The sequence below is a fragment of the Saccopteryx leptura genome, chromosome 9 (genome assembly GCF_036850995.1).
Source record: "Saccopteryx leptura isolate mSacLep1 chromosome 9, mSacLep1_pri_phased_curated, whole genome shotgun sequence".
NCBI classification, from domain to species: domain Eukaryota; kingdom Metazoa; phylum Chordata; class Mammalia; order Chiroptera; family Emballonuridae; genus Saccopteryx; species Saccopteryx leptura.
The window spans coordinates 54118163-54131076 of NC_089511.1; the positions used below are offsets into that span (position 1 = coordinate 54118163).

General features: G+C 33.3%; 1 protein-coding gene across 1 annotated transcript in view; it reads right to left on the reverse strand.

Moving 5' to 3' along the window:
* PCDH15 (protocadherin related 15) overlaps positions 1-12914 on the reverse strand; it is a 1001489-nt gene that overhangs the window by 570960 nt on the left and 417615 nt on the right. The window contains exon 5 of the mRNA XM_066348814.1: positions 11711-11866. Within this exon, the coding sequence (XP_066204911.1) occupies positions 11711-11866 (156 nt within the window). The remainder of the gene's footprint in view (positions 1-11710; positions 11867-12914) is intronic.

A 12914-nucleotide genomic window follows, 5' to 3' on the forward strand; every position in this document is an offset into this window, starting at 1 on the left:
GTCTAATGATTTTTATTCTATGAATAGCTGGAGATATACATCAAGTTTATAATACTATGGACTATGTTTCTAAAAAATATAACTTGTATTAAAAGTCACCTAGTTATACATATAGAAATTATAATAAAACATATCAAATGTTTTAAAAAAATACTTAACTATATATGGAATCTTATTGTCATGCTTCATCATGGAGACCATCTGTGCTCTTAGATCTACCAGAATTAATCAGATACAAACAGATTTCCAAAAATGAATGCATTAAATGGAAAGAGATAGTACAGTCAAGATGCAATATGAAAGAACTGTACAAGACTAAAATAATTTGTTCAGTAAAGTGAAAGCTCAAATTGGATAGATTTAGAGATAATATCATTGTATCATTTGAGGTGAAGTTCTTTAATGATGTTCTAATAATTACTGCCTGTCACAAATTTACTTATTGCATTTAATTAGTGAAGACTGCCTTGGATTTTAAATATATCATTACTTGTAAAGTGTATTTCCAAAGCAGAGGTGACTTGCAAGAAAATACGCCCAAAACCAACACCTGTATTTCTCATGTATAAGATGCTTCTACATATAAGATGTACCTTAATTTTGGAGCCTGAAATTTGGGAAAAAATTTTATTACATAAAGTTATTAAACTCAAGTTTTATTCATCATAAAATTCATACAATGCCTCATCACTGTCAAACTCCCATCTATATTAGCTTGTCTTCATCTGTGACTGATGACAAATCACTGTCTTCCTATATTGCCTCCTCCTCAGTTCCATCTATGCCATTTGAAATGCCACAACCACTGTATAAGATGCACTCAGTTTTTAGACCCCAAATTTTTCGCAAAAGGGTGCGTCATATACATGGGGAAATACAATAAGTACTTTAAAAGCTCTATTTTTTTTTAATCCTTAATACAGCCATGTTAACACTATTTTTTGTGATTATACTTATATTTAAGGAATTGTAGCCTAAAAGAGCATCTGCTTGATGCTATCTATAATTCTACAACTTGATAGACAAAGACTGCAACCCCGATTGTCTGGCTTCAAAGTGCCAATTCTCAGGTACTGAGAAATATATTGTTTCAGAAATTTTATACCTTAATTTGCTATTAATAAACTTCTGAGAAGAGCAGATAATGAAAGAGGAAATAAATATAACTTGACACATAAGAGGACCCAAGATACACAGATAATTTGAAATGATGCAATTCAAATGATGTATCCCATCAAAGGTAGATTATGTTTAGCCCTAAGGAAACATTCTTTTGAGAATTTTACAGAAAAAAAAAAAAATTCAGCTGAGCTAGTGTCTGCATTTTAGAAAACTCATATTGGCTAATTATTGCTATTGCAAACAGGTTGGTTTTCAGCAAGCAAATTATTTTATAAATTCCCATATTCACCATGATTTTAGTATGCTAAACGTTTTATTAGCAATCAAATCTTATTGCTAGTACATTTTATAATGCCTAAAAATATGACTCAACAAATGATCAAGGAGCAAATATATATATATATATATCCACAATAATTTGTCTTTTTACCAATGATTTATCAATAAATGTTTTATAAATCACTAATAAAAGTGTGAGTAAAGATATGAGGCAAAACAGGATATTTACAGCCTGACCAGGCAGTGGCGCAGTGGATAGAGCATCGAACTGGGATGCAGAAGACCCAGGTTGGAGACCCCGAGGTTTCCAGCTTGAGCGCGGCTCATCTGGTTTGAGCAAAAGCTCACCAGCTTGGACCCAAGGTCACTGGCTTGAGCAAGGGGTTACTCAGTCTGCTGAAGGCCGACTGAGTAAGGCACATATGAGAAAGCAATCAATGAACAACTAAGGTACCACAACGAAAAACTGATGATTGATGCTTGTCATCACTCTCCGTTCCTGTCTGTCTGTACCTATCTATCCCTCTCTCTGACTCTCTCTCTGTCTCTGTAAAAAACAACAACAGGATATTTACAAAGCCTTAAAGTCATACCTCATAAAATAGCTTTAATTATTTACTAATTATTAAGTACAAAATAATTAGTAAATATAGTAGAAAAAAACAGGCAGACACTAACTTCGTATAACAATAAAAGTTCCCATTACTAGTAATGAACACATTGACATTTGTGTGTCTTTCTTGTTGCGTTCTAGGAAGAATACAGCATCCATCTTATGGTATTCCTGAACAAAATCTATAATTATAACGAAACATCAGGTGAACCCAAAATGAAAAAATGTCTATAAATTGTTCCATTTCTAAAAAATATTAAAGTTATTAAATGCAATTAATACTAAGGAACTAGCCTGACCAGGTGGTGATGCAGTGGATAGAGAGTCAGGTTGGGACACAGAGGACCCAGGTTTGAAACTCCAAGGTCTCTAGCTTGAACACAGGCTCATCTGATTTGAGCAAGGCTCACCAGCTTGAGCCCAAGGTCAATGGCTTCATCAGGGGTCACTTGCTCCACTGTAGTCCCCACGTGAAAGCATAGATGAGAAAGCAATCAAAGAATAACTAAGGTGTAAGGTGCCGCAACAAAGAATTGATGCTTTTCATCTCTCTCCCTCCCTGTCTGTCCTTATCTGTCCCTATCTCTGTCTTTCTATCTCCGTCACAAATAAAAAGAAAAAAAATTAATAAGGAACAAAGAAAATTAGGTAAAAACTAAGAAAATCTGAATAAAATATTGATGAGTTCATTTCAGTGTAGGTTTATTAGTTGTTAAACAATGTGCCATACTAATAAAAGAATAAACGTATTCTATTATCTTTATTAAAATATTATTTAGGTCTAATTAGTTTTAATATAGTTTAAATAATAATAGAAAATATGATCATAAACATACCAATTCCCTAATAATTTTTATTATAACAAAGTCTAAACTTTGAATATATTACTTAGTATAAAGAATGTTTGTATACTAACATTATACAAATATATTTATATACTAACATTATACAATATCCACTTATATTTAATTTTTATAGAATTGATAATATATAGTTTAACTAACTTTTAGCCAAAAAATTAAATAAAGTAAACTTAAATGTGTGTGTGAGAGAGAGACAGAAAGAAAGAGCAAGAGAGATTCTAATACATTTTTTATGATTCAATTTGTTAAAATTCACATTTTGGTTCCTGCTTATTGAGAGCATCATTTAAATATTTTAAATCACTCCCTTAAGAGTATATACAAATGGCCAATAGACATTTGATAAGATACATGACATCATAAACATCTTGGAAACACAAATATAAACAAAGAGATATCACTTCACTTCTGTCAGATGGCTACTTTCAATAAATCAACAAGTAAGAGTTGGAGAGGATATGAAGAAAGGGTAACCCTCTTGAATGGTTGGTGAGATTGTATATTGGTGCAGCCATTATGAAAGATACATGCACGGCTATATTCACTGTAGCACTATTTACAATAGCTATGATATGAAAACAACCTAAGTGTCCATCAATAGAAAAATGGATAAGAAAATTTGATACATATATACAATGGAAAATTATTCAGCTATAAAAAATAGAACCTTACCATTTACAACAATATGAATGCACCTGGAAGGTATTATGCTTTGTGGAGTAAGAGAGAGAAAGATAGCCTGACCACGCAGTGGCGCAGTGGATAGAGCATAGAACTGGGACTCGAAGAACCCAAATTCAAAACCCCAAGGTCTCAGGTTTGAGAGCAGGCTTACCAGCTTGAGCGCCAGGTCACTGGCTTTAGCGTGGGATCATAGACATGATCCCATGGTTGCTGGCTGGAGCCCAAAGGTCACTGGCTTGAAGCCCAAGGTTGCTGGCTTGAACCCAAGGTCGCTGTCTTGAGCAACAGATCAATAGCTCTGCTTTAACCCCCTGGTCAAGGCACATATGAGAAAGCAATCATTGAGCAACTAAGGTGCCGAATGAAGAATTTATGCTTCTTGTCTTTCTCCTTTCCTCACTATCTGTTCCTATCTGTTCCTCTTTTTGACTCTCTCTCTGTCTTTGAAAAAAAAAGAAAGACAAATATCATATGATTTTACTTACTAAACAGAATCTATAAAACAAAATAAGTAAACAAATAACACAGAAATAAACTCATTTTACAAAAATCAAATTGTCGGTCACCAGGTAGAAGGGATATTGGAGGGGTGAAAAAGGTGAAATGGATTAAGAAATACAAATTGGCAGTAACAAAACAGACACAGGGATGTAAAATACAGCATAGGGAACATTGTTAATAATACTGTAATAACTATGTATGGTGCCAGATTAGTACTAGACTTTTGGGGGGGGTGAACATTTTGTAAGGAATATACATGTAATATAATCATTATGTTGTATCCTTGAAACTAATTACTTTCAATTGTAATTGAAACAATTTTTTAAAAAAACTATTAGTCTCAATATTAAGTGTATTTAATCTTCTGTTTATATAGTTTTATTACTTTACCACATTAACCATTTTTGTTAGTTTAGAAAATATGAGTACCAGCAATATAGTTAGAATGGATAAGTGGCATAAAATTATTTTCCTAAAAAAGAATGTGTAATAATAAAAAAATTCAACAAAAATAATGCTTTATGGTGAAAACATTTTGGTATATTTTACTTAGAGAATTAAATTTGAGATGAAATTCAAATTTGAGATGAAATTCATGTTTAGATGAAAGTGACGACTGCTTTCATCACAATTTCTACCATTCAATGAGTGTCCAAAATATATGCAGAACCACAGACTGTGCTTTATAATCTCTGTATTCTTTACTCATCAATAACAAGCCTAAATACTTTTTTTTTTTCAGTGAAGATACTAAGCCTTTTAAAAGTTAATAAATTTTCTGTGATTAAGCAGCTGGAAAATGGTCATTCTGAGATTTAAAACCTAGGTCATGGTGATTCCAGAGCTGTTTTTGTTTGTTTGTTTGTTTGTTTTATAATTCCACCTAGCAGATGATTATTTTACTAATATATGATTCAAGATGATAATTTAGACCAAGCGACCAAGTGCAACTTTTTTTTTTAATTACTATTAACACTGTTCATATCAACGGTCTTATTTATTTATTTATTACTCTTTCAGAAAACCTTGTTTTAAGACATGGGGAAGAATTATGAGTTTTTAAAATTGCAAGGAATTTTCTCTATGCATTTGAATTCTATTATTCTCTTGCCCAATTCATTTCTACACTATGGTAATCAGGCACTCAATTTGGAGTGAGCTGGCTTCCATATCTGGCTTAGATCTGCCACTTAGTATCAGTGAAATCTTGGGCAAATCAATAAATTCTTCTCTATTTGCACTTCCTTAATTTGAGTCTTTGTGTAGGTATGAATAAGTTTTAAATGACATATTTCATGGAAAACCCTTAGTGTTATTAAATATTCTTAGTAAATGATAATTGTGAAAATTTATCATATCATTATTACTGTGATCTGTTCTTATTCCATTAAATTGGGAAGAAGATATATGCAGAAATCATGCTGTTAACAAATTTTGAATAAGAACAAATTAAAATTGATCTGGTATAAAGTTACTTTATAATGAGAATGCCTAACAATAAAAATAATTTAAAAATATTGTTACAAATCTAAAGTTCACAGACATTAAAGCTGTATCCAAGATACAATTTGTGTACACTTGTAGTATCGATTACTATGAAACTATCTCATTATTTCTGAAACCCAAAGTGATTTCAACTGCTAAATAATACTTTTCTAAACTATAAATGACATATAAAATTTAGATGTAGGAAGAATCCTTTAAAGTTTCCTATTATTAAGAACTTAGATAATTTGATCAAACAGATTTATTAAATTGACTGTGATGATCTTGGAACACTACAGTCATAATACTGCAAAAAAATGTCATTTGGTCAAAAGAAAATCATGTTAATATTACTTAGTCAACAGGACTTGAGTTTTTATGGGATGAAAGCACGGTAAAGATTTTCAAGTGGTATTCACTCATATCTGAATGAATCCAAAATTTGTCCCTAGAGTTTTGTAAAAAAGAACAATTCACAGGCCCACATTTAATGAGTTAAGAAAGTGTGTGCTTTTTTTTTTTTTTGTTACCCACTTTTGTACTTGTGTAAATCTCTCACAATAATCAGAAAATTTATTTCTCAAAAAACTTTACCATTTATAAGCTTCTTTTCAAATTGAACTAAAAAGAAGCTCTTGCTCTCTATCCCATTCTTTTCTTTGGAAAAATCAAAGTGAACATATATGTTAAATGATACGATCCTGCTTCATGATTGTAACATTTCTATTTTATTGATAAGTCTATAGTATTTGTAGAATCCCTACAAAGTACCAGGTATTTTTCTACTCCGTGAGAAAAAAAAAGTGCCAGCTTCAATTCTAATGGGACAGATACAGTAACAAATAAATGCATATATAATATTAGGTATAGGTAAGTAGTATAGGGGCAATCTGTTTCAGATTGTCTCTTAATATAGTTATAAAAAGGTAATAATGTTATACACTGAAAGTCTGTGGTTTTTCTTTTGTTTTAAAATTTATTACATGTATCCGCTAGCATATGTAGCTAAAAATTAATAAGGGAAGGAAACAGAGGGAATCAGGTATTGAGAATAATAAACTAGGAAAGAGGAAATCAAGTATTCAGATGAATAAAACTGGAAAGCCTACTTCAGTAGAAGTCACAGAATCGCATTTACTAGAAAGCTATAGCACACACCCCAGAGAATCTCAGACTTTCTTCCCTAACGGGATTAACACTCCTCTTCCCACAGTTTCTGTAGAGAGAAAGGACCAGTTTTTCAATCTCAGCGGAGTACAGTTTATCCTCATATTACAGGGTTGGAGGGGGTTGCTTCTGTGTTTCTACTTTAAGTCATAGCAGCAAAAGCCAAGATAGTGGCCACAGAGGTCTATCAGTCTAGCCTAGAAGGAGGATCTGATTGGTTAGTGGGAGGAACAAACACAAACCCAAGAAACATTAAGAACTATTACAAATTTTTTTTTTTTTTAATTTTTCCAAAGCTGGAAACGGGAAGGCAGTCAGACAGACTCCCGCATGCGCCGGACCGGGATCCACCTGGCATGCCCACCAGGGGACGATGCTTTGCCCCTTTGGGGTGTCACTCTGTTTCATCCAGAGTCATCCTAGTGCCTGAGGCAGAGGCCACAGAGTCATCCTCAGCGCCCGGGCAATCTTTGCTCCAATGGAGCCTCAGCTGCGGGAGGGGAAGAGAGAGACAGAGAGGAAGGAGAGGGAGAGGGGTGGAGAAGCAGATGGGCGCTTCTCCTGTGTGCCCTGGCCGGGAATCGAACCCGGGACTCCTGCACGCCAGGCCAACGCTCTACCGCTGAGCCAACCAGCCAGGGCTAAGAACTATTACAAAATTAATTTTTCAAGGACAAGGAAACATCATCTCTGCCTTGACTTGCCCTTGTTTATTTTTTATTACATCAAAAGGAATTTTTGGTGAAATAGGATGGCTGTTATTAAAGATATCACTTCAGAAAATATTTTTCGGCCTTGGCCGGTTGGCTCAGCAGTAGAGCGTTGGCCTGGTGTGCAGGAGTCCTAGGTTGGATTCCCAGCCAGGGCACACAGGAGAAGCGCCCATCTGCTTCTCCACCCCTCCCCCTCTCCTTCCTCTATGTCTCTCTCTTCCCCTCCCGCAGCCAAGTTTCCATTGGAGCAAAGTTTGCCCAGGCACTGAGGATGGCTCTGTGGCCTCTGCCTCAGGCACTGGAATGGCTCTGGATGCAACAAAGCGACCCCCCAGATGGGCAGAGCATCACCCCCTGGTGGGCATGCCAGGTGGATCCCGGTGGGGCACATGCAGGAGTCTGTCTGACTGCCTCCCCGTTTCCAGCTTCGGAAAAATGAAAAAAAAAAGAAAATATTTTTCTTCAAAAACTTGCTTAAGAATGATCAACAACAATTAGACTACAATTTGTTCTTCAAACCCAAACCCATCAGACTAATTACTTAATGATACAGTTGGTCCAGAATCAAGTCTGCAACTACACAGATAGAGAAAAATACTTGCAATGCCCCATGTCTTGTTCACAAACAAGGACTTATAAACTTTGTTGTAATCCTTGCTCAGCATTTAGGTATAAGCATTAGAATTTTTTGACACACTAATAGAAAAACATGTTTAAAAAGAGTCATTTAATGAGTTTACAAACACTATGATTGTAATATTATAATACTATAAGTATAAACCGTGATACTTATTTTTAAATTAGGTACATACAAGTGGTTGTAACTTAGCCTAATATGGTGTCTATTAATAAACGGTGAAGGGATGACTGAACCAAGAACGTAGGTTTTATTCCCAACTAACGTATAACAGAGCCATTCATGTAATGGCTTTAGGTTTCTCAGTGTTCTCATAGTTAACAAGGAGAGTGACAGTACTTTGATTTTTGAAAATGTTTTTATGCATCTATAATAATGACTTTAACCTGTCTTCTGGATTTTAATGAAATATAAAATATTTTGACACCAATTATCTGCTAAACCCTGAGTGATTTAACAAAAAAGAAAACATTCAGCCTACCAGGTGGTGGTGCTGTGGATAGAATGTAGACTGGGACGTGGAGGACTCAGGTTTAAAACCCCGAGGTCACAGGCTTGAGCGCGGGCTTACCAGCTTGAGTGCAGGGTTACTGGCTTGAGCCTGGGATCATAGACATGACCCCCATGGTCACTGGCTTGAGCTCAACTGTTGCTGGCTTGAAGCTCAAGGTCTCTGGCTTGAGCAAGAGGTCACTGGCTCTGCTGTAGCCTCCCAGTCAAAGCACATATAAGAAAGCAATCAGTGAGCAACTAAAGTGCTGCAACAAAGAATTAATGCTTCTTATCTCTCTCCTTTCCTATCTGTCTGTCCCTATCTGTCCCTCTCTCTGACTCCCTCTCTCTGACTCTCTCTGTCTCTGTCAAAGCAACAACAACAAAAACATTCAGATTGTTCTGTAGTGACTTCATGCCTCATATTAGAAGGATATAGATAGCATAGAAAATATCTTCTAATCTTACACAGAAGAGTAAAATCTATTTCATTTAATTTCATGAGATAGTTACAGGTAATATTATAGTTGAAGTACACACACATACATATATACATGTATGTATATATAATTTCAGTGTTTTTTCTCAATGGAAATTTTTATAGTCATTCTATCAGTGAAGCTAAGGGAAGTACTCCTATGAAATAAATGAAGGATAAAAAAATAGCTAAATTTGTTTTTTTTTCCTTGTGATTATGTTTTGAAGTTTAAATAATCATTTGATTTTTTTACAAGAAGGTAGATATGAGAATATTAGCAAAATTAAAGGGGGTAATATTATCAAATCATAGAAGATATAACCACAGAATCAGTGGAATAGGATTGTCTCAGTTGGCTATTAGGAAATGCATTGAGAGAAAACTATATATGTACAGCTTTGTAGAAAACATGGCATCTCAAATAATGTTTAAGATAAAATATTTGACTTTTCTATAAATGTTATCACTGTAATTGACATTTATTCAGATGCTGCAGGAATTTAGTTCAAAGAAAAACTGAATATTAATGAATGTAAATAGCTGGGGACAATTTTAGAAATAAGAAATAGAAATATATCGAGTTAAACTTTAAAAGATGAATTAAACCTGGAGACATTCAAGATAGGGAGGACCACACCGTAAATAAAATGCACAGTTATGCGCAAAGCCCCAAAAGTGGAAATATTTGTGAGATGTGGACATTATTATAAAAGAAGTGAGGTTTTATCAGAAAGAATTTGAAGTTAAGAATACATTAATGAAAGGTCAGAATATGGGGAATCTTGAAAGTCAGGCAACAAAGATAGATGGCCTTTTTCCTTAAAATAATTTGAAATTACACAATTTTTGAATAGGAAAGTGACACGATTAAAGTAGTATTTGAAAAGGTTATTTTATAGCAAGGTGCTGAAAAGATTTGATAAGGTAAGTAGAAGTAGTTGAATCACATTGGATACTTTGAAATTCAAATTGAACTATATAAATTACTTTACAAAAAATTACAGATATGGATCCAGGTATTGTTAAATATGATACGAAAATAGATATTACAATTAGTTCTGTTGCTCACCAAAATTCTCCTATCAGTTTATGCCCAAATGAAGTTAACACTGAAAAAGATGAAAAATTTTATTGAAATAATGTACTTCAGTTGCTAAAGTAAGATTCTGAAATAATTAATCAGCAACTTGATTAATTATATTAATTAGCATGTCTTACTAGAAACCTCTTTAAGTTAGCTCAAAAAGTTAAGCATTGACTTCAGTAACTTGTCCTATTAAACTTAAGAGTTTTTTTAAGTAATACAAACTATAAAGTCTCAGATTATAAAAGACTTCATTTCTTAATTTCTTATAAATAGGAAAATGTTGAGATAAATAGGATTCATTCTAATAATTTTTAAGTTAGTAGAGGTTAAAGGCCCATGCTGTGCTTAGTACCTAAATGACACTTACTTTCTCCTATAAAATAGGTACATACGATATTTTGTTAAGGTTAAAAGAAAGTGTCATGGAAGTAACAAAGAACTGTTAAAATATGGTTCATTTTCTTGTTGTCGTCGCTAAAATTCACATGGTAGGTGATGTTAGAGGGACTTTAGAAATATTCTCTAACTTAATGGATTAAAAATATTATAATATAGTAACTACAGTTTTAAGAAAACATAAAGAATATTTTTGATATATGGATTTGGGTCAAAGAAAAACAATAAGTCAAATCAACAAACTAACAAAAGCACATTCTAATAAAAGCAATAACATTTAAAAATATTTTTATAATTTTATTAGCATTTTCTTATAAGAATTTCATAGTGATTTTTATTTAAATATTTTGAATATGCTAAGATTTAATTTTAACACTGAGAAAGCAACTTTAAATTAATAGAATATCTTTTTTGGGTTTGGTTTTGTGTGTGTGTGTGTGTGTGTTTTTTTTTTTTAAGGTGAGAAGAGGGAAGATAGTGAGGCAGACTCCTGCAATCAACCTGACAGGGATTCAACCAGCAACCCCTGTCTGGGGCTGATGCTTAAGTATCAAGCTATTCTTTCAGTGCCTAAAGCTGCTGTGCTCCAAAGGAGCTACCCTCAGTGTCCAGGGCCACATTCAAACCAATGGAGCCACTGACTGCGGGAGAAGAGGAAGAGAAGGGGAAGAAGGAGGTGGAGAAGCAGATGTTCGCTTCTGTGTGTTCTGACCAGGAACTGAACCTGGGACATCCATCTGTTGGGATAATGCTCTATTCATTCAGCCACCAGCCAGGACCAATAGAATTTTAAATAAATATTTCCTTCTAGTATTTAATTACTGCTACCTTTTCAGTGACATGAAAATAAGTTGGTTCATCACCACACAATGAAAAGAAATAGCTCCTGTTGAGCTTCAGTAAGCTTACATGTAGATTTAGGGTATAAAATTGTCCAAGATGATCATGAGTATTAATATTTTGGTCATTACTATAAATAAATCAAATTCCCCCTGTAGCAAACTGAATTCTAAAATCATGTCAAATGTCATCCAGACCCTATTTTTTCTAAAGCACTATTCTTTAAAGAGTTTTCTTGATATTTCTAAATAGTGATTCCTGTTATTATAGAGGACTCACTTCAAAACAGATAAAATATACGGTTAGTTATCTGTACAAAACAGAATGAAAAGAGATAGTATATAGAAACTGACCTCATTCACTGTGGCATAGTAGCTTTCATGCTTGAATGTGGGTGAGTTGTCATTCCTGTCTCTCACCACAATTCGAACTTCATGATAAATAACAGTACCCACTTTCTTGTTCACGCACTGGACTTGCACCACAATGGAGTGAATGTTCATTGGTGGCTGCAATTAAGAAATTGTATCTTTTAAAACCATCAAAGCTTCTACTTACTGTCAAAGCACGTATTCAATAAAATTTTCAATGCTTGCTCACTTTTATGTGATAATAATGTACAAGAATTCATCCATTCTGTACTAGTTTAAGGACAAAAGAAGACAATTACAACTATTCTACTGTTCAATTTTGTGTCTCAAAGTATTAGGTCTTAAGTAGCATCCTGTTCCCAATTAGAGGACTGGAAGAAATATAATAACAAAATTAATGCTGAATTTTCATGGAATAAAACAATTTTATCCCTTCTAAAGTAAAAGAAGCAATAATATAAACTTCTAAGTTATAAAAATAATAAGTTAATAATAAAATCCTCGTAAAAAGATTGTTTAATATTTGAACGTATTAACATTTTGCTAAAATATGATATGTTGATATCTTACAAAAATTAAAATGTAGCTAAGCACAAAAAATAATTCATTCACAATCCAACCAAATATACATACTCATTGTATACATTTATTTATTTTACTAATGTTCTCCTCTCCAAATATACATCTATTACACACACACATATATACACAGAAAGTGAATATCATCCCATATGGTAAATATAGATTTACTATAACATTTTGGTGTATATTACTATGAAGCTACATTATGTGACTTAACAGTACTCATTTTAAATATACAGCATAATTTGCCTAAGTAAAAACTTATAATGAGATGTTTTATGTTGTCAGTTTTTACCATTATAAATGAAACTTTAATAAATATTCTATACATAAATGTGTGGTAAAGTGTTTTCAAAGGGGGACTTATTTATTCAGGTCCCATGACTTAGGATTGCAGAATTGGGATACATACCTCTAGCGTTAAAGTGTTGAACACTGAAAATATGTATCTTTGTAACTTTAAAAATCATTTTCAAGCTTATAAAAATATTTATCTAAAAAATATATGTTTATCAGAATGGCCTGTTCTTATCACCCCATATAAAGTACCACGTCTCTAATATGATCTTCTTTTTTCATTTTTCCCTTTACTACTTTTCTTTAT